Below are 23,332 nucleotides of genomic sequence, written 5' to 3' on the forward strand. Positions count from 1 at the left end.
ATAAATAGGTTCAATAGAATTATAGAAAATCATTTTTTTTTCATCCTAACCATTACTTATTTCTACATATTTTGCACAAAAAAGGGAGAAAAATACCAAAATTCGATGATTCGGATATTCGATCAAATGCGAATAAGTAAAGCTAAATATTAGCCAAAATCAGAAACTCATGGGTTAAAATAATATGGATGAATGGATAATGAACATACGTGTCATGTAGTACACCAGAAAGAAATATATGATGTTACCTCCTATGTACAGTACACGACAGTGGCTCAAATACCACCACCAACTTACACAGATTTAACTCTATTTCTTTATTTGGCTGGTCACATATACATATATATATATGAATGATACTACATTGAAGCATGATTTCATTTAGAAAGAACAAAAGTTCCCACTTGCTCGCCACAGTCAACTCTTTCACCCGGTCTCTAACGCCTGTGTTTATATGTAATTAATGCATGACCCGACAGACAAACACAGAAATCTGAAGAAAATGTCCGAGGATGTTTCATTTTTTGGGGAAAAAAAATTCAATTGGAATATAAGAGATTGGATTTAACTCATACGAGAAATTGCTTTATGTTTCATTATTGTCCTTTAATTCTGAGCAAACAGAACAGATTCAGACGTACCATATCTACTTATGCTAGCAAAGTATATGCCAGGAGCAACCTCTGATATCGTTGTTGCCTTCGTTGTCTAACTGAATTACCATTTGAAACGGTTGCTCGGCTGTGGCACCGGCTGTTCTGATTTGAGGCCGGTTTCTGTCTAACTCGGAACAAAATATCCTCCGTATCCAAAACATAAGAGACCTATCAAGCACCAATTCCAGTCATTTAACTTATCATATCCATCTATTTAAAATACATTGCAAGAAAAGAAGTAAATTCCACCAACGTGAGAAGGAATATCTAATTGGATATACCTTGGAAGAATTGCTAGCGATCTTGCACTCCAAACAGTTAACTATTTTAAGTCCTTCAGTTGCCCAACATGTTGAAGATGGACCGTCACCACCCGCACATTTGCGTATATTCCTGCAAACATTATACTTGTATATCATGATAACTTCGCGAAGTAAATGCCGACAACCATGTCTATAGTCCTCAGTGTATATACCTCTTCAAGAAAATCCCGGGCTTCTCTTTTTCCTCGGGAACAACTGAGAGAAAGTCATTGTGCAAATATGCCGCGAAATTAGGGTCCATGGAAACAGCTGTCACTTCAGGCTTATCATGTCCATAGTCCATAAGCTGGATGGAAAGATAAGTTGGCCTCGATGACTGTAAACAAAAAATAAAAAACGCAGTGCGTGTGAGAGTTCTATATTATAGATCAAATAAACAATCCAGAAGAAAAAGAGAAAAGGTAAATCTTACACATTCAATGCGATATATATTCTCATCATGAAGGAGAACACGAGCATTTTCATGATAAACAACATCAAATCTTGTAGATTTTCTTGATTTCTCATACACATACAGTTGAAGGAGTTTATTGTCCATCTCATCACTTGCAATGGCTTGAAGCTGAGGTAAGCACCACAAAGATGGTACAGATAAGGTCAGGAACACATAGGGAAAGAAAGGGGGGAAGTTAGGAGAGAGTGGGGAAATCAGCCTTACCTGTTTGACAATTTTAAATATCAGCTTATCCAGCGTGAATAGAACGTATGACCGAGTTCCAATGATAGCTCGGCAATCATCTTCAAATTTCGTATTATCAGAAGAGCCATCGAGTAAATTGTAAAGTGCGCTCATGAACCTGTATCATGAAAGAGTTTAAATGAAACTAATCACTTTTTTAACATTTACCTGCACCAATAGAAGTTTAATTATATTACCTGGCATAGAGATCAGTAGGACTTGAATCACTAGAAGCCCTCCATTTCCTATCAGCAGATGATGAATTAACCTTTGCCGATTGTATTCTCTCATACAGTGTCTGTTGAAATTGTAAAGGGAATACTGAGTTGATGAACAAACTATACAAGAAATATCCATTAGGATCAGCTAAATATTAGCACTTCAACAAAATGCTACTTACTTGGTGGAGCCTAAACAGCACATAAAATGAGTCATTTCCATAAAAAACTCGTGAACCCTTCTTGTTCTCGTGTAATGCTGAAGGGACATGCTTTGCAAGGGGCTTTACATTCAGTAGGAAACGTTCAGAAAATGGTAACAATGTTCCATCTCCTTCCACATCATGTGCATCAGCCATCCCTTCAGCTTCACCTTCACTCTCTACTTTATTATCATGTTCATCATGGTCTACATCGTCCTCCTGCTCCTCCCTCGATTCACCTTCGCCAGAATCACTTCCAAACACCTCACCATTCTCAGAAGCATTCTCACTATCCTCTGATGTCCTCTGAGCACTTTCATCACCATCGTCATCAACATCATTTTCTCCCCCGGCCTCTCTACGGCACACGTCTTCCTCACCACGTCTCTGGTATTGTTTGTTTGCTGCACCATCCTTAACCTTCATGGCAGTCTCCAAACCAGCTTCCGCATAATCGGCGAAATTGTCTTCCTCAAAATCTCCATTTGGGGATAATTCACCCTCTTCTCTTTCAAGTTGTCCAACAGATTCTTTGTTATATCTGTGACTTCTAGTGCCTTCTGTCATCATCCCATTTCCAGATAAGATTGGCCTAGAACAAGCACCACCCTGCGGTATATGTAAATTTCAGCACAAAGAAAAATCCAAAACCTAAAATTTTCTTCTCATTGACTATGACTTAAGCTGAACTATGCAGTCACAAATAGACAATTTATAAAAAGATGCCATCAAAAAGTCACTTGGCAGACGCTTCACTAAAAACCAAAAACGAGCAGCAGTAGATAAGTCATTAGGCATACAACATCTCAAATGATAAACCATATAGACCAGTTGTCAAGAAAGATTATCAACCACTGGGGACTGTAAAAAACACTGAAGCAAAGGGATTAGTTCCACATCTAAGGGATGAATAAACTGATAACCAAATGAGTATTACCCATACCTCTGATAAAGGTAAATTTTCATTACTTGACTTTAACTCAAGTCCACCCTCAACTGCAGCATTACCAGGTCTGGAAGGAGTAGCGATAAGACCTTGCAACAAAATATATTTCAGCGTTCTAGTTAACATTCTAGGAAAATTTAAAATTCAATTGCACAACTAGCATGACATAAAAAATGAACAGCTTTAGAGGCATAAGAAAACCTGAAGTATTCTCTAGGCTTGTTCTTCCATTACTTTGTTCCACTCTCGCAATAACAGATACATTTGAAGCAACCAACTGTTCACCGGAACTAGCTTGTTTACTGATCCCTGCAACTTCACCGCCGTTAGAGGGACTGACCTGCATTCTATCTAGTTGAGAACCATCAGAGGAAGAAGCATTTTTATGACCAACACTGTCTATATCAGCAGAACCTTCTTGCTTGATGCCATTATCCCCATTCGGCAACCAAGACCTACAAGAACTGGATTGCTCTGGTGGAATACTTTCATCTTCATGTCTAGAAGGATTTAAATTTTTGGGATTCATGGCAACACCACCACCACCACCAGGTTCACTCTCACCAACACTAGGACTACCACTTTTGACGATGGTGTCCTTAGCCTTCACAACATCTTCAGTGTCCTCTGCTCCCTGAGGACGGGAAGGAACCCCAAGCATGGGTTCCAAAAAGGTAGTCCATATTTTAATTACTTTATCCAATTGCTCAGTTGAACACATTTCTCCACAGGAATATTTGATGAGCTGATAAAGATCTTCATGAATTTCAGGATCAGGGTACTCAAACTTCAAATTGGCAATAATAGGCCGTTGGTTTCCAGCAGCAATTGCAAGAAGAACATCATCCTCTTTGCGCTTCTTCTCACTGATTTCTTTGATCTCAGCCAACAGAGCTGTACCGAATATGAAAAGGGACAATGAAAACAGACAATAATATAGATAAATGTTATACAATTATTCACTTAAAAGAATACGTCTTACAATTCAAGGAGAAAAAATATAAACCAACCTTCAATTAGTAAATTTCCAGTATAATAATATTTTACAATTATTAACTTTGTCCTAAATAAGTGAAACACTTTGAAAAAAGAATATTCAGAAAGATATGCCATATATCAGTTCCAAAATAAAAGCAATCAAACATGAAAGCTACTCCACAAAGCATGAAGAACAATAGGAAACATGAAATCATTGACAAAGAAAGTTTTCAAGACCAGCTTCCATTCATATGCTGATCCAAAGTTCTCGGTATCACTTCATGGTAAATTAAAAGGTAAAAATCATGCATAATAATATATGATATATATAACATAACATAATCCTCCCAAAGACCAATATATTTAACTGTCCAACTCTTTTATCCTTTTTTTCTCTCATTAAAAGGCAAAAGCTGAAGATACCTTTGGTGCTCAAGTTCTTCGAGTCCTGCTGTTTAAAATAGAAGCTACGGTGGTCCAGTGATTTATGATAATTCTTGGAGTAAATTTCAGCCCAAACTTTATTAAAATCAGAACGACATCTAGCCCACTCTTCTTGTTTCTGCTTCAAGCGAGTTAAAATAACTGGCAAAGCAAGATGAGCATTCTTCCTTAAAACATCCATCGCATCAAGTCCATGGTCACCATATAAACGCTCAATGGACCTAAGATTGAGAGCTGCAGTGACAATCATAAGAGAATAGCCATCAGGAAAATAGGAAAGGGTGTGATATATAATACATGTACAGATACTTTATTCATAATCTATAACCTGAAAAGTGCTCCTCAATGCGAATTGGACTGTCTACTTTGATGATATTACTGTTAATCTTTTCTAATAGTTCTTCTACTCGCTTGGTTGCTGCATTCACGGACTCTAACAACATATCCAGTTCAAACCTGACAACATAAAGGTATTAGATTTTCACAAATTAACTTCAAGTGAACATATTAAGATTATATTTCAAGATATCAATAGTGCCAAAAAGGAATGCAAAGCAAGGATCACAGTCACACACATATTAGTTTCAAACAGTTAACAAAGGGGTAAAAGGGTTGTGAAGTTGTGTGCATACACCATGGACTACATGAAGGGTAAATTTACAACAAAATCTTAGGTGAGGCCGAGAAACAAAAGCATAAGCCCAAATATAGCTAAAGTTAAATAAAAACACCCACATAGGCAAAAACATGAGGAAAATGCAATCAACAGCTGAGGAAGGTTCAACCTGTCATCTTCACAGCGAAATAGGCTTTCTTCATACTGGTTTTTGCGCATGTGTTTGAAAGAGTAGTCCTCACTACCAGATGTGACCGAAACCCAGTGATCATTGAGAACTCCAGAACCTAGCTCTGTTCTCTGGCTTGCAGAAGGTATTGGGTACTGCAAGGCAATAGACAATTGAAGTAATAATAGACCCAACGTATAATTCCGATCAAAATAACAAGCTTGAGTACGAACAAAAAAACTACATTCTTTGGAAGAAGCCGATAGCTAGGAGTGCACCGTTCACAATTAGAGAGGTCAAGTTCATTAATGGGTTTTCCAAAGTATTTATCCTTGCTTGAAAATAAAGAAACCCTGTGACCTGCTTCTTTATTGCCAAGGGAACTTTTGTCAAGTCTGTCCCTTTCTCGGGTTTCACGGTCTCTTATTTTGACCCCATTATCCCTTTCTTCTGTTTTAACTGATCTTGGTACCTGCCCTTCATTGTGCAAGTACTCTGCAAGCATAACAACTTGCTAAGAATATATTGGAACCCAACCAAAAGTAGAGGCCAGTTCAGTTCAACTAGATGCTCCCCTAGTTTTGTTTAACATGAATACAACCATTGTTAAGAGTTATGATTGTAACAATCTTTGCTCTGCTTCAAATAAACTATAAGGAACTCTTAACTGAAGTTGATAAGTGGTTAACAGATAGTTGTACTTACTTTCACTAACAAAATCCGCAAGCAAGCCCTCTGCATAATAGGATTTGATTAGTCAACAATGACACTGCTGAATTCATATAAAGCCGACCTATAAATTTTCTGCATATACTTACCATTCTTCTCACATTGTGCCAAAAACTTATTGAAACCATCCATCACATCTGAGTATCTTCCAAGTAAATCATTCACCTAACAAGAAAAAAACTTCCAAAAGTTACTAGTTTTATCCCCGTCTTGTCCCAAATCAAGCAGTCTAATATATGTGTGTGTATCTACAATTATATCAAACCAAAGTGACAATAAATTATGATTTTCCAGGGCACCAAATATTATGATGTTGAAACTGCAAATTGCTTAGGTCAATTCAAAAAATGCAGGAATGCATTGAACTTTTTCAGTTGAAAAACATAATAAAGCTTGAACTGTTCTACTAAAATATGTAAGATACTACACAAGTCCTTCCAACAAACTAAAACAAGAAAGATAAACTACATGAATTCCTCATGTGAAAAGAAGAAATTAATAAATTACAAACTAATGATGTCAGTAAAGCATACCAAAGATTGCAATTCTGTACGTGAGATTACTTCATTGCTATAGAGGTGAAGACATCTCAAAAATTCCTGATAATGCTCAGGATTTCTTAACTTCAATTTATCGCAGAAGGCAAACTCCTGATTATAAACACCTGATATGAAATGATGTAAGTCAAAGAAGCAACATGAGCAAATCAAAAGAAAAATATAAAAATTTGAAAATTTTACAATACTGAATTTATTACAAGAAATCATACAGATGAGAGTTGCCATCAAGCAATAACATCCATTCACGAAAATCAATGTTATTCACACAAATATTATATCCCCCCTAATACTTCTGGGAAGAAATAAGCAGAAACAAAGGGATTTAAATGAAGAATAAACTTGTCAATGGGGATGGTAGCAGACTCCCAGAAGAGATATTAGGCTATTATGAGGTTAAAATTATATTGTATAGAATAGAAAGATAAGCACCTATTTATGCTTTAATCATTTTCAGCCATAGATTTTCCTACAATGTTTAACTGGAAAGCAGAAAACTCACTTTTCATTGCATTTTTATCATCATATGCAGGACCGTCCCCAACTCGCTGAAGTTGCTCAACAGCTGATTCGTCACTCGTACGAGCAGGTTTTCCACTCCGTTTATGTGGAAACTGCATGTTGAAGTCTCTGTTTCCATCAATTTTAAAGTCTCGATCATCCAGTTCTCGGTCTCTCCTATCTCTTTCTCCCATCTTGTCCTTTTCTTTTTCACCGCACCTTCTTTGCTCTTTTTCAGTTTTCATCATAACTCTATCATGATCTGGATCAGTGCGTTCCATGCTAAGGTCACAGTCAGCCAGCAAAGCCGCACTCCTATCTTTCTGCCAAATCTCATAAACCAAATGTTAGCTTGATTGACGACAAGTAATCATAATTTACTTAAGGATTAGGCTAAAAGAAACCTTGTCGACAGGAACTGCACACATTCCAGGCATAGCAGAATTCCTGTCTCGGGGTATAGAGATTCTACCAGAGGAAGCATAATTATTAGAGGCTGATGCTGAGTTATCAGGCAGAAAATGAGTGAACTCCGAAAGTAGATCTGGATGGTGTTGGAAAAGGCCAGCAACCTATAAGGAAATATAGTTTCTGATCACCAAAATCCAATAACCAAGGCGGCATACAAACCCCATGCAAAGAGAGAGGACTGAAAAAATAAGGAAACTATAACAGAACAAACCTCATGATAGACCTCACTGATAGATTTATTTTCTTTTCTGTACATGTTCAAAATGTCTAAAAAAGATTTATAGACATGGTCATCACCCTGAAACCTTGTCTGCAAAAATCAAATAATGATATCAGAAATGTTGCAAGCAAGAAACCAATCTCATAAATTCATCAATGGCATAAATTCTACCTTAATTTTGTTCACAAAACTAATCGCTTCTTCAAACTCCACTGGCTTCTTTTGGGGAAGCTGTTCATCATCCAATGGGAGGGTGATCTCATATCCTTTGGGCAAAAAGGTATTGAAACCCAAAATCAGGTCTCGGTACCCTTTAAATAACTCCTTCACCCTTACTATGACACCCGCAGTATCAATCCTACATTCAGTACCATTACCACAAGTCACAAATTGGTTCATACAAACATTACTAGGGTATAAGGAGTAAAACTTACAAAAGTACGGTAAGTTTTTAAAAATAAATAATGATCTAACCTTTGTGCCTTGAAGTCTTTCATTACTTCAAGAAAGTCATCATATTTCTCCTTGTTTTCTTGAAATATATCTTTAACTGCCTTGAGATATGCCAATGCATCATTTGTGGTCAGTTTCTGGGTAGCTCCTGTACCTCCCGCCATCTGAGGTTGCCCAGAGCTTCATCACCAGAAATCATAATATATCGTAAGATTAAAGAACATTTCCCGCAAACTGTCATGTATATTTCCAAATGAAATTTAAAAACTATACATATATATATACATGTATCATTGTCAACTTAAAAGGTAGATCAACAGCTAGGGTTACTTAGCTTTTTTTCTGCAACAATTAAAACTTTATCTTTAATGGTACACGGACTATTCACAGAAGTAAAACTAGAAACATGCCCATCTAGAAAAGAAAGACTATTACTATTTTTTTCCATCTCCAAATACCTTCAGAGAAAGTGAATATGTCCAACCAGAATTCTTAGAAAACGAAAAATAATTTTTTTTCATCAAAGGTAAAAGATAATTCACAATTATGAATGAGACGGAACTTACACAAACTAAAACTAAACAAGAAAAAAGAAAAAGACTAATCAAATCTGCTAAACTGAACAAGCGAAAGAAAAAACGGTGACAGAGATTGACCTGTTAGAATTTCAAACTTAATCTCATTGCAGCTATCATAACGAAAACAAAGAATTAGACCAAAAATAATAATATAAAAAGAAGATAAATCTTTATTTTACCCTTCTCCTCGAGAAGAAATCACAGGTCTTTTAAGTTGAGAGCCGCCGATGTAAACCTCATCCCTGGACCGCTTCATCTTTTTTTCTTTTTTTTTCAATCAAAACAGAAGCTTTTTTTTTCTCTTTTCTTAATTATTTCCCTATTTTCACCAACAAATCATGCTTCAAACTTTGATTTATCTCCAAAAAGAAATTCCTGCAATCAACAAAAAAAACACAGTTATTTTAAACCAAACTATTAAACACGATGCAGATCTCAAAACCAAACAGAAAATCACCAAACGAAAGATTTTTTTTTCTTTTCATCTCCTCACCTCCTCACCAGATCATCACCTAAATGAATTTCCCAAGCAAATTCACATTACTTGCAGATAAAGGCACGCTAAATGAAAAACAATTTCCGAAACATAAATAACGAAGAAAAAGCGGCTAAATTGTAAAAAAAATAAAGGAGAAAACGAAAATCAGTGTTCTCGAGACAAAACAAAAGAGAAGCGAAGAAGTATTTCTCAGATCGAAGGATTCTCGTGATTGCAGCAAAGACGTTGAAGAGATGAGATTTTACGATAATTAAATCTTATTTACCTATCTATTTATTTATTTCCTTGGAGAAACAGTGTTTTTTCTTTTATTTTCCTTCTTTTTTTGTTGATTTTTGAAGAACAACTTAAGAATTGTTATTTATATATGGTGCAGTGCGCGATGGATATAAATTGCTTATCGCTACTAACAAAGAGGAGAAAGGAGGCATGGGGAGGAGGATAGCATATTAGACGGCCGCTAGCCGGTTGCTTTCGACGGGGTTTACCGGGCATCGGCGGTTATTATTAGAAAAGGGTAATTATATTTTGGTTAATAATAAAATAAAAACAAAACTAGGGTTTGCATTAGGGATTTTGTGAGTCAATTGAGAGGCGATATGCTAATTAGTAGTAACGTAACTTAATTTAAGCTGCATATTTCTATTTAATGTTTTAATAGTTTAATATAAATATTTATTTATATTTTACGATTAAGAATAAATTACACACGCTCTCGGGTTAATCAAATCCTTAGCATGGAAAGAGCAGTATTGTGGCAGCTTCGATCATAGGTTAAAGATTGATGGGCGGAGATGAGATTAAATTGGTAACTTGGATGGAAATCGAATTTAGGGTTTGGGAGAAGGATTGGGTACAATTTTATGGTTTTTGCTTTTTATTTTAAAATAAACATTTTACATACTAAAAAAGGAAATAAAACGAAAAAAATATATTTGAATTATTTTAGAATTTTGTTGTTCATGAGAAGAGTTTCCATTTAAAGTTATGATTTTTTAATATATTAATAATTAAAATTATTATAAATACAATGATTATTGTAAATATTAATCGATTGATTAGTAACTCGATTAATTATTATTTTATACATAATAGAACAAGTAAGAATGTAATACACTTAAAAGATTCTTTGAATTTTCTCTCAACGAAACCGTAATTTTCTTTCCCGCTAGCCTCAGTCTTTTTCGGTATCTACTCTTTTCTTTAACTTATCCATTTTATTTTATTCTCATTTCTTATATATATATATATTTGCTCGTTATCATTTCCCTTCGTATTAATATCTCCAGGGCCGGGTAGGGGCACCCGCCCAAGGCCCATAATATTTTTATAGTGTCTATTAATTTAGAACTATAATATTTTACATAATTAATGCTCATTTCTTTTATTTAGTCCCGGATCAAAAAATAAAACATAAATAGAGTCCATTTCTTTTACTTCACCCCGGATCAAAAAATACCTAAAACCGGCCTGATCAAGAACCCTCCATTGTCGATAAAGGTTTTAATGGGTTGCTATGAGTTTTATATGTTTATTTTTTGACTTTGAAGATCTTATGTTGTCTTATTTTTTATTTTTTGTCAATTTATAAAGATAAAATAATATTATTTTATTATGATGCTAATAAGATAATCTCTTACCTCATTGAATGATATCTGATAAGTTATCTTTCACAAATTTCTCATCATCACCTTTTAGAAAATAAAACAACGTTATTTCATTGCAATAATTAATAAAATGATCTTCTGACTTATTGGATGTTGTACAGGGACAGAGTCAAAATTATATATTGGTATGGTCGAAATATTAGACTATTTAAAAGAATATAAAGACTTATTACGTATTTAAACTCGAAATTCAATATTAACCAAGCGACTTAGTGATTAAGGGATTGTTGTTACCTTGAGGTCCCAAGTTCAAGCACTTATGTAGGGGTATGAGCGTTCATTGTCAAATAGTTGAAAGTCTTTGTATATATATTACCTTGTATTTATCCTAAATTTAAAAAAAAACTCAAATCTCAAAAGACAAATTTTAATTTGCCTAATATTTAAACTTACAATGACTTAAATTGTAATTAGACCAAAAATTTGAAAACACGACTTATCATTCTTTAGTTTGACCCCTATTTAATTAAATATCTAATAAATTTTTATATTTCTAAAATTTAAATATTTATTTTTACATAAATTAAAATATTATTAAACAAAATTATATCGAATAGATAAATTTTAACAGAGACCAAAGCCTCTTGGGTCTTAATGAGCTTCGTCCCTGATGTAGCATCATTAATCATTTATGATAAGAGAATGTTTCACAAAATTTCTCACCGTATTATTTTTTTATAAAAATCAATATTATTTTATTATGATAGTTAACGAAATGGTCTCCTGACTTATTGGATGTTGCATTATGATCATTTATGTTAGGAAAATTTTTATTTACACAATTTAAAAATTAAATTTAAGTTCGTAATTAAAAAACAGGACAAACATACGATTTAAATAAATACAATAATCTTTTGACGTCCTGAAACTATATTAGTCTTCTCCACGTATAATCGAATTCTGAATTTAATTTTAACTATATTTTTAGATGAATACCTATAAAATTGTCATTCTAAAATATATTTTCAAAAATATCTTATAAAAGAAATTTTTATAAATATTCAATCATATTAATGACCATTTTTAAAATACACATAATATTAAAGAAAAACGTTTTAAAACCTAAAACAATTTACACACCACAATTTCATTTTCGCAATGCAGTTTGAATTTTGGGTAAACTAAGCATTGAGTACCTAAATTATTTATGAACATATCTAATTATATCGACAAACAAACTACAATAAGAAATCAAACTATTAAAAGACTATTGATAAACACAAATCAAAGTCAGACATTGTGAGAAAATTATTTACGAACGTATTGGGTATCCAAATTCAGACTGAAGGTCCAAAAATATGAAAGATCAACATGATAACAAATAAATATCATTTTGATCAGAAATTAATTTTAAAAATTAAAAAAATATAAAAAATATAATAATTTATAATTTTTTATATAAAAAAATTATATAATTACTAAAACAGTTACAAAGGTACCGATATGAGAAAAATAGAATAGTCTAAGTATAAAATGTGGGCAAAATAATATTTAGGTACTAATGAAAAAAAATTAGTCCAAGTTTTTTTTTAATAAATTAGACAATTTTTTTTAAAGTAGTATTAGGATATATTCATTTGTCGAAAGTCACATCAACGACAACAACGTCTTGTCAAATGCAGATCGAACAAATAAAATCATGACTATCATAAGTAAAATATAATAATGATCGACTAGTGATAGCATGATAAGTAAAAGCGTGAACAGTTGAGGCAACGACGGTAACACCCCAACTCGTACCCGACCCGGATAGAAGTTCGAGATGTCATATTGACTTTTTAAAATAATTTTCTTACAAAATAACTGAACATTTGAACTTATATTAATAAAATATAATAATATACTATTAAATTATGCTTCATTATAAAAAATTGAAAAAAACTATGTACTTATGAACAATATTATATGGCATGAACAATACCGTGAATAATACCATGAACAGTATCATGAACAGTGAAAAATTTCGAATATAAATTATGTATCGATGCACTGCTACAGTAACTTTTGTAAAAATACGTATAAATTCATAAAAACTTAAGCTTACATCCGTATAAAATTATCATTTACATATACACGTTTAAAACATTACAAAACTCAATCATATAATTTTACAAAACCAATTAGAGCATATCGTATTCAAATCTTTATTTACATGCCAACCACTACTATTATTACAAAATAGATACTACTTAATTCTTTTCTGATTTGATTTATGGAAAGGAGGAACTGACATGTCTTGCATAACTTTTATCAATCTTCTTCTTCTCGAAACCTACGTGTGAAACAATCACACGCTAAGTCATAGACTTAGTGAGGCATATAAAACATATAATAAAAATATAGAACATTTCATATAATAAAATGCATACATATATATATATCATCATCATCATAATCTTATCTCTATTTATCATATGATTTTTTTATACTTATCATTTCTGTATATCATAAACACACATAACATCATATAATTCATGTAACATATTTCATATTTCCAAAGCATATACATCATATGTATTGTATTTGTTATTGTCTCTTTATTAGCCCATGTACATTTTTTAGAACTTAAGGTATTCGAGTACACTGAGGTTGTGCACAAATGTTGTCACCACAGCTCGTATAAATTGCACCGAAGTGCCACGTAGAATTTGTACCGAAGTGTCGCGTAGAAATGCACCGTAGTGTCATATAAGATTGTCCATAAGGACCACATATAAATTCCTTAAGAATCATATACATATACCAATGATCAAGTAGGTGTCTCAAAAGACCTCATTTATGCTCCAAAGAATACATATACGCCCCGAAAGACCACGTAGAATTTATCCCGAAGGACCGCGTAGACCCTCTACTCTTGGCATGCCAACTATACCTATAGCTCTCGTATCATATAACATGGGCATTTTTCTTATGATTCATAAATCTATGTACTCATATCATTGCTCTTATGATCACATATTTCTTTTCTTCTGTCACATATCACATGTGCATATAATCACGTAGTTTACTTTCATGTAATTCATGTCACTTTTCATGTGATTTCATGTTCATATGTCACATAGCTCGTAGAATAAGATGTCATACATAACTCATGTATAATGATGCATATAACATATAATCATGTAGGTCATGTCACATAAGAATAACATATAAACTTATTCATATAAGATCATGTATCTCATGGTTCTTTCACATAGTTCACTATCACATAATCATGTACTCACATATATCATTTAACATATACACTCATAAGAATCACCTTAATCATATAACCTTTTAGGAGTTAATGTTTGATTAATAACATAAGTACAATTAAATTGCACTCACCTTAGCCTTGCTTTGATTCGATCCTAATTCTTTGATTGTTCCGGAACTTATTTAGGCTCAATATCTACATAAACATAATTTTCGAGATGAATATCAGAAGCCTAAACCTTATAACTTGATGTTAATAACTTAAGCTAGTTTAATGAACCAAAATTCCATTTTTCCTTTAGGGATGTATCGATGCACTATGGGTGCATCGATACCCAAAATGGCTTCGAAATACCCATGCATCGATGCACTCCTTAATGTATCGATGCACCTTCAAAATTTATCTTAGTGCATAGGTACACACTCATTGTGCATCGATGCACCTGCCCAGAATAGGCTATTTCATCCGAAAATCATCAACACTTCACTCAAATTTTCATGTATAAAATCCTTATTATGCTACTAAATTCATCTATAACAACTTTAACCAATTCCTATCATTCCAACATCTTATAATCTTCCATATTTCATCCAAATTCTTAAGGCTAAGAATCATACCATATTTTCCATGTTATCCAAACTTAATTCTAACACTTCTAACTTTTTATTCCCATAGATGACAAGTCAAATCCATCCTCCAAATTCATTTAAACCTTCTTATTCAAAATTCCACTTAAACCCTCATTTTCTTTAATCTTTCATAACTTCTTCATCTTTTGATTTTAAGACAAATTAAGCTTTCCTTAAGCTTAATTATTATATAAGGATCAAAACCCAACTTAAATTTTAGCTAATAATCAACTAATTAGAAAACTTACCTTTTGCTTGAGCTCTCACGTGGAGGAGGAAGAAGAAAGAAGTTGAAAAAGAAAAATGGAGAAAATATCTCCTTCATCTTATCCCCACCTACATATATATCATTTTTAAGTCACATGACCATTTTTACCTTTCATTCTTTTAATAATTACTAACAAATTTCAGGAAATATCTCCACATAAATCATTGAACTATCCAACTATTATACTTTTATCCTCAATTTCTGAAATTTTACAATTTGGTCACTAACCCGGTATTGAGGATGTTACAACGACGTACATAGATGAATCACACCAATGGGCCCGAGCACTAAACATGGAGGAGAAAAACTTGAAGAACAGTCAAAACGGACAACAGAAAAAAATGATATCCCCTAAATGACAATCTCATCTGGTAGAGATATGCAATAATCAATGGATCTTCTTATACAAATGAACAAAGAAACCAGACATATGGAAAGCAACCAACCATGAAATCATGGAGACTCACAGACCTAAAAGAAGACCCATAAAAGAAACCTACACCGAGAGTTCAAAAACACATGCAGTCATGATATTCTTTACCAGAAAAAAGAAAAGAGAACATTTTTATTAAAATATGTTAAACTATAATTGAAAATTAGTAAAGTAGATAAGAATTAATGGAAAAGAGGAGCAAAATGACAGGGAGATAACCGTGTAAATCCACCACCACTGCCCGAAAGATAGAAAATTGAGTAACTGGAGGCCAAACTGCACAGAAAATTTTTTTTTATAAAAAAATTATGTTAAATTTTATTTATTTACTAATAAATTAGACAAATTTAAATATTTTTATTTTAATTTATTTTTTGATAGAAAATCACTAGTTATATTAAAAATAAAAAATATTCAGAATTACAATGAAGATTTACAAGTATTACGTAAACAAAATTATAATTAAGATATTTTCCTATAACAATTAACACAAAAACTAGCCACCTATATCACACACTAACCAAAAAAAGAAATATTAATAAATCTAACCAATGCTCAGACAAAATAACGATACAAACAAATCTGATTGCATCGGTGAACCATAAAAGGGGATGAAACTACTGAAGGCTACCGGTAAATCGCAGATTAGAGTCAAGTGACGTGAGAATACTATCCACGAACGTAAAACAAGTATCCAAATCAATCTGAGGGTCCAAAGCAGAGAAGATCATCATAATAACAAATAAGTATCATCTTGATCAGTCGTGGCGATGTCAAATATAACCCTGAGAAAAAAAGATAAACGAAAATAATGGTAAAAACCCGTAAGCTACCAAAAGACAGAGAAAAACGTGCCACAAATATAGAGATAAACGTGCTAAAAAGGTAGAGAATATGTCACAAAGTCATAATTATTCTTATTAAAAAAACTAAAGAAAAAATAAAAAGATAATCAACGGGCGACAATCAGCATCAAAACCAATGTCGTCGTCGGTTAAACAAAATTAAAGAAGAAAAAGTTAGATTGATCAATAAAATTGACACAAGTTGTAATGAAAAAACATGTGAAGAGAGATGAAACACTATTATTTTTATTATTGGTTAAAGTACGAGGAAGATATTACTTGAACTCGCTACACCAAAGTCTTTGAATACATCATATATGAACTTGCATTATTATAAAATTAAAACAATTTTACATGTAGGAATTATAAATATTATTTTAATAATTTAATTAATGAATTTATTAATTAAATTAAATTAAATTTATTATAGACATAAAATACCTAACCCACTTGATTTCCCTATTGCATAGAAAAACAATATTATATTTATTAATATATTTTAATAATAAAATATTATTATAAAGTAGTATATCTTAAAATACTCTCAACTAATTGAAAATAAATGCTCATACACTTCTACAGACATTGTTTTTGAACTCAAAACCTCAAAAACAACAAAAATATTTTTAATCACTTATATCACTTAAGTCAAACTAAAATATTGTTATATTAAATAAACATGCAAATATTTTAAATTTACTAAATATTCAGGGCCAACTCTAAGGGGAGCACCCTGAGCAACCGCTCAATACCCTTATTTTTTGTATTTATAATTAAGGTTCCCAAATTTTTATTGTAGAATAGTCAAGTAAAACAGTTATTTAGTTATGGTTAGTTCATTAGTTGTTAGTTTGTTAGACAATTAATTAGTTTAGCTTTTTGGTTATTAGACTATCATATATAAATGATGTGTACTCTGATGCATTTTAATAAGAGAAAAAAGTTTTAATTCAGTATCACTTAATGTGGTATCAGTTTGAAAGGAAAATATTTTAGGCTTTCCGTTTTTGGTTTTCGACATATTTGAGTGTTAGGGGTCTCGTCTCCAAGTTGGTTAGGGCATTTTCCCTAGTTTCCTTTTTCTCCTTGTTTCTTTGCAAATATTTTCTTTTGAATGGCTCCAATGGATGACTCTCATATTGATTTCATGCATGTTGTTTTTCTTTACCCATCTGATACGCCTAGAATTGTTCTAGTTTTGCACTCCTCACTGGTATTGACAATTATAATATTTGGGGCAGATCGTTAAGCTTCGCACTTCCCGCCAAAATAAGCTTGGATTTGTTTATGGTTTTTGTCGAAGTGATGACTTTGATCATAATCTTCATTCTCAGTGGGATCGCTGCAATTCCATTTTCCTCTCTTAGATTCTCAATTCAGTCAGTAAAGAATTGTCAGCTGACATTGTTTTTGCTTCGAATAACACCCTCTTTTGGAGTGATCTCAAAGAACAATATGATAAAGTATATGGTTCAAAAAAAAATTCTTCATCGAGAGCTTGTAACTTTTGTGCAATGTAATCTCTTGATTTCATCATATTTTACGAAGCTAAAACTGTTATGGGATGAATATGATGCGTTGGTACCATTCTCTTCATGTGTTTGCCCTGGTTCGCAGACGAATCTTAATCATGTTCTTTAGAAGATACTTTTTCAATTTCTCATGGGTATCAATGAGACTTATTCGACCATTCGAAGTGAGATTTTTGTTCTACAACAGTTTTCTGGAGTAAATTAGACCTATTCAATGATCTTACAGGAAGAATCAAATCGTTTTCATCTTGGTTGTATCTCTCCTTTAACTGAATCTATTGTTTTTTACTCAAACATGTCTTCTCCTTCCAATCTCCATAAATTAAATAGTGTTTGTGACCAAGGTGGAGATTTGTTAGGTATGACTCATAAATATAACAGTAAAGAGGACAGAGGATGGAGCGGAGTGAGCAGAGCGAACGTAGTGAACATCATTTGTCCTTACAAAGAAAGTCTCGTAGTAGGGGTTACGATTATGTGGGTTGGGGGTACGGGGAGCAACCTTGCAGTGCGGTATAGGGTTATTTTTGTAAATATATACCAGGATTTATTTATAAAATGAGATGTAACCAAAACCTATGATTATACATTGAATGAAAAATCTAGCGTCGCCCAGGGCATCGAGGACGTAAGCATATTGCTGAACCTTGTTAAAATTCTTGTGTTCTTTTCGTTTTCTTTACCCGATTATTCAACAATTGGTATCATATGTCTGGAGCCAAATTCGATGTTATGAAATTCAATGGTCAGAGTAACTTCAAATTATGGAAAACAATGGTGAATGATCTGTTGGCGCAGCAAGGGATCATGAAGGCTTTGCGACCTACAATGACGGCGTCGATGGAGGAGGAAGATTGGGAAGAATTACGGTAGCGAGCGGCAAGAACCATACGATTATGTTTGGCGGATGAGGTCATGTATCACGTCATGGATTTGTCGTCTCCAAATGAAATTTTGAAGAAGTTGGAAAGTCAGTTTATGTCCAAATCCTTAACGACTAAATTGTATCTAAAGCAACGACTGTATGGGCTGAAGATGCAGAATGATCATGATTTGGTACAACACGTGAATGTCTTCAATCAAATCATTTCTGATTTGGCTCGACTTGATGTGAAAATTGAGGATGAAGACAAAACAATGATTCTGTTGTGTTCGTTGAATCTCTCTTACGAACACATGGTGACTACTATTACATATGAAAAAGAGAATATCAAAGTTGAGGAGATTATTACAGCCTTGTTGGCTCACAACTAGCGGAAGCGGAATGCGGGGGAAAGCTTTCAAGCTGATAGCGTATATGTCAAGGGTAATCAATATCGAAGCCAGAGAAGGCAGGGTCTGGGAAGTGGAATTTCAGATCCAAATCTAGGGACAAGAAGATAATTACTGTTACAAGTACAAGGAGGCGGGACATATGAAGCGAGACTGTCCAAAGTTGAAAAAAATAGACTTATGAGAAGCGTGATGACTCATCCAAGTATGTGAATATGGTAGAGGATGACAATTCTGATTGCAGTGAGGGTGATATGCTCTCTATTTCAATGAATCAATTGACGGATGTTTGGATTCTTGATTTTGGATGTTCTTATCACATTATGCCAAATAGGGAATTGTTTTCGACATACATGTCGGTTAATTCTGGTTTTGTTTATTTTGGTGATGATAAATGTTGCAATATTGTTGGTATTGGTGATGTCAGAATTAAGATGAATGATAGTTCTGTTCGGACGATGTGTGATGTTCGACATATCCCATATTTGAAGAAGAATTTGATTTCTTTGGGCACTTTGCACAAGAATTGTTTTATCCCGAAGGCTGATGAGTATAAGGAAACCATTCGGATTGTTAAAGGAGCTTCGACTGTGATGAAAGGAAAGATGACTGCAGAGAATATTTACAGGTTGTTAGGGAGTACCGTTGCAGGTGGAGTTCATTCTGTTGAGTCATGTGATGATACTACCAAACTGTGGCATATGCGTCTTGCTCATCTTAGTGAACGTAATATGGTTGAATTGCATAAAAGAAATCTGTTGCATGGTTTTAAAAGTTGTAAGCTCGATTTTTACAAGTATTGTGTACTTGGTAAACAAACTAAAGTTCGTTTCAAGACTGGGAAGCACACAACTGAAGGGATTCTTGATTATGTGCATTCTGATGTATGGGGGCTTTCCATGACATCATCTTTGGGTGGATCTAGGTATTATGTTACTTTTATTGACGATTTTTCACGAAAAGTTTGGGTGTATTTTTTGAAACAGAAGTCTGACGTTTTTTAGAAGTTCAAATTGTGGAAAGTTGAGGTAGAAAACCAAACAGGACGAAAAATCAAGTGTTTGCGGTCTGACAATGGTACGGAGTACACAAATTCACAGTGTTTAAACTTCTGTAAGGAGCATAGAATTAAGAGGAATTTTACAGTGCGCAAGACACCACAATAGAATGGTGTTGCAGAACAGATGAACATGTTGTTGAATGAAAGAGCCATATATTTGTAGTTGAAAGTGGGGCTTCCCAAACACTTCTGGGCTGAGGCTGTTAACATGGCGTGTTATCTTATCGGTAGATCGCTAAGGGCATCATTGGCTGGGAAAGTTACAGAAGAGGTATGGACTGGTCATGATGTTACTTTTGATCACTTACGGATTTTTGGTTATCCTGCTTATGTGCATGTACCTGCTGAAGAGAGATCCAAACTTGATGCAAAATTGAATGAGTACATTTTCCTGGGTTACAAGACAAGTGTCAAAGGATTCATGTTCTGGATCCAGTTGCGAAGAAAATTGTGATCAGTAGAGATGTTTTTTATGAATAGCTCATGTTGCAGCAAAGAAAGACATGACAGTGGTGGATTTTGAGCAGTATCTAATTGAGAAAACATAAACCTCTCAACTGACTTCTGGTGGTTCCGCTACGGTTGATTTGTAGGATTATAGTCTCGCCAGAGACAGGGTGAGACGGACGAATATAAAGCCTCCGAACATATTGGGTTTTGAAGACTTTGTCTCTTTTGCACTTAATATTAGCAATGATGATCCGATTACTTTTCATGGTACTGTTACTAGTCAGGAAAACGACAAGTGGATGGCTGTCATGGTTGAGGAGATGGAGTCTTTAAATCATAATCGAACATGGGAGTTAGTTTGCCTTCCTGAGGGTAAGACGCATATTGGTTGCAAATGGGTGTATAAGAGGAAACCAGCAGTAACAGAAAAAGAGAGGGAGAAATTCAAGGCTAGTTTGGTAGCAAAGAGTTTTTCACAACAGAAAGGAGTTGATTATGATGAAATTTTTTCTCCTATGGTCAGGCACACTTCAATCTGAGCAGTACTTGTATTTGTGACTAGTTGGGATTTGCATTTAGAGCAAATGAATGTTAAAACTATTTTTTTGCATGGTGATTTAGAGGAGCAGATCTACATACATCAGCCTTAAGGTTTCACTCAACCTGGAAACGAGCATTTAGTTTGCAGATTGAAGAAATCTTTATATGGGTTGAAACAGTCTCCGAGATAATAGTACAATTGGTTTGACTCCTATATGGTCAAGATTGGCTACAAGCGATGTGAGTATGATTGTTGTGTCTATGTTAATAGCCTTGATGATGGTTCTTTTATTTTTCTGTTACTGTATGTTGATGATATGTTAATTGCGGCGAAGAACGTGGATGATGTTATCGATTTGAAAATTTTATTGAGTCAGGAATTTGATATGAAAGATGTAGGTGCTGCAAAGAAAATTCTTAGAATGGAAATTTGAAGGGGCATAGACTAAAGGAAATTGTGGTTATCTCAACAGGGTTATGTTGAGAAAATGCTAGAAAGATTTGCAATGAGTAGCGCAAAACAAGTGAGCACTCCATTGGCGAATCACTTTAAGATTTCATCATAACAGTGCCCTAAGACAGATAAGGAAGCTAAATATATGGCAAAGGTTCTGTATTCTAATGTTGTTGGCTGTTTGATGTATGCAATGGTATGTACTCGTCCTGATTTAGCTCATACTGTTAGTCAAGTTTGTAAGTACATGTCTAAACCTGGTAAGCAACATTGGGAAGCAGTCAAGTGGATCTTTAGTTACTTAGAGGGTACTGTGGGACATGGAATTGTTTTTGGTAGTTAGCGGGGTAATCCTTTGGTTGTAGGATATGTGGATTCATACTATACGGGTGATTTAGATAATAGAAGATCTACGACAGGGTATGCATTTACTCTTGGTGGAGGGCCTATTTGTTGGAAGTCTATTGTTCAATCTGTTATGGCATTATCTACAACTGAAACTGAATACATGGTAGCGGTTGAAGCTACAAAAGAAGCTTTATGGCTTACTGATTTAGTGAAGGAGTTGGGTGTTTAGCAAGGTGGAGTTCAGTTACTTTGTGACAATCAAAGTACTATTCACTTGGCTAAGAATCAGGTATATCGTGTTAGAACAAAGCATATTGATGTAAGGTTTCACAAGATCAGATAGTTGGTTGCATCTGGAGAGATTTTGTTTCAGAAGGTACATACTGATGAGAATTTCTATGATATGTTCACCAAGCCAGTTACGATAGACAAGTTCACGTATTGCTTAGACTTGTTGAGTGTTTCGAGTTGTTAAACAAGTAAGGTAACCCAACCCATATTGAATGTTTCCTAAGGCGCATAATATTCGCCAAGGTGGAGATTTGTTAGGTATGACTTATAAATATACCGGTAAAGAGGATAGAGGATGGAGGGGAGTGAGCGGAGCAAACGCAGCGAATATCATCTGTCCTTACAAAGAAAGTCTTGTAGCGGGGGTTACGATTATGTGGGTTGGGGGTGCGAGGGAGCAACCCCGCAGTACAGTACATGATTATTTTTGTAAATATATACCAGAGTTTATTTATAAAAAAAAAGATGTAACCAAAACCTATGATTATATATTGAATGAAAATCTAGCGCCGCTCAGAGCAATGAGGACGTAAGCACATTGCTGAACCTCATTAAAATTTTTGTGTTCTTTTCATTTTCTTTACCCGATTATTTAACATATCAAAGGTCAAAAAAAGGAGCAATGTTATTGATTGATCGGGGTTTCATCTGATTTTAAGTTCACAAAACGTAAGAAGTCTTTTGCTGCCATGATTATTGATGATGGTGGTTCTATTGATAATCAGCAACTATCTGCTCCTTTGGTTGCTAACAATTCAGTTCTGACCTTCACTCCAATATAGTATTAACAAATATTAGATATTCTTAAATCATCATCAGCTCCTGCCAGCTCAGTTAATTATACTTCTGTTGTTAATATGACAGGTATTGTCTCTGCATATTTATCTGTTACAACAAAATCTTTTTGAATTCTTGAGACGGTGCTACTGACCAAATCTGTTTTGATTTCTAAAGTTTAATTGATCCTCTATCGCGTGCTTCGAACTCTTGTTATGTTTACCTTCCTAATGCAAACATGTTTCTGTCACACATACTGGTTCAATAGCCTTGTCCACTTCTTCCTTAATTCATAATATCCTTTATGTACCTGATTTTACACATAACTTT

General features: G+C 33.8%; 1 protein-coding gene across 2 annotated transcripts; it reads right to left on the reverse strand.

The window, feature by feature from the left end:
• Window positions 1–320: 320 nt before the first annotated feature.
• On the reverse strand, window positions 321–9,583 carry LOC120171337 (paired amphipathic helix protein Sin3-like 4). 2 transcript variants are annotated; one of them, XM_039179046.1, is made up of 24 exons: window positions 9,235–9,583; window positions 8,921–9,116; window positions 8,185–8,343; window positions 7,882–8,068; window positions 7,702–7,800; window positions 7,424–7,591; window positions 7,021–7,342; window positions 6,495–6,625; window positions 6,051–6,126; window positions 5,938–5,967; window positions 5,477–5,727; window positions 5,233–5,387; window positions 4,776–4,903; window positions 4,427–4,681; window positions 3,227–3,919; window positions 3,023–3,114; window positions 2,059–2,688; window positions 1,856–1,956; window positions 1,638–1,776; window positions 1,392–1,541; window positions 1,132–1,295; window positions 938–1,049; window positions 642–824; window positions 321–444 (listed from the first exon to the last, which is right to left on the reverse strand). In XM_039179046.1, exons 2-23 carry the CDS (start codon window positions 8,995–8,997, stop codon window positions 651–653), a joined length of 4,293 nt encoding a protein of 1,430 aa, XP_039034977.1. In that variant the 5' UTR covers window positions 8,998–9,116; window positions 9,235–9,583; the 3' UTR covers window positions 321–444; window positions 642–650. The 2 variants fall into 2 exon arrangements, with proteins under 2 accessions (XP_039034977.1, XP_039034978.1); XM_039179047.1 differs by having other exon boundaries at window positions 9,506–9,534.
• Window positions 9,584–23,332: the final 13,749 nt, after the last annotated feature.

This window comes from Hibiscus syriacus, unplaced genomic scaffold (assembly GCF_006381635.1).
Source record: "Hibiscus syriacus cultivar Baekdansim isolate YM2019G1 unplaced genomic scaffold, ASM638163v2 tig00111832_pilon, whole genome shotgun sequence".
Lineage (NCBI taxonomy): Eukaryota > Viridiplantae > Streptophyta > Magnoliopsida > Malvales > Malvaceae > Hibiscus > Hibiscus syriacus.

Coding starts and splice junctions, on each gene's coding strand:
- LOC120171337 (XM_039179046.1), bottom strand. CDS start 8,997: ATGAAGCGGTCCAGGGATGAGGTTTACATCGGCGGCTCTCAACTTAAA. Junction 7,801..7,881: donor GTTTTGTGAACAAAATTAAG/GTAGAATTTATG, acceptor TGATTTTTGCAG/ACAAGGTTTCAGGGTGATGA. Junction 1,050..1,131: donor CCCGGGATTTTCTTGAAGAG/GTATATACACTG, acceptor TAATGTTTGCAG/GAATATACGCAAATGTGCGG.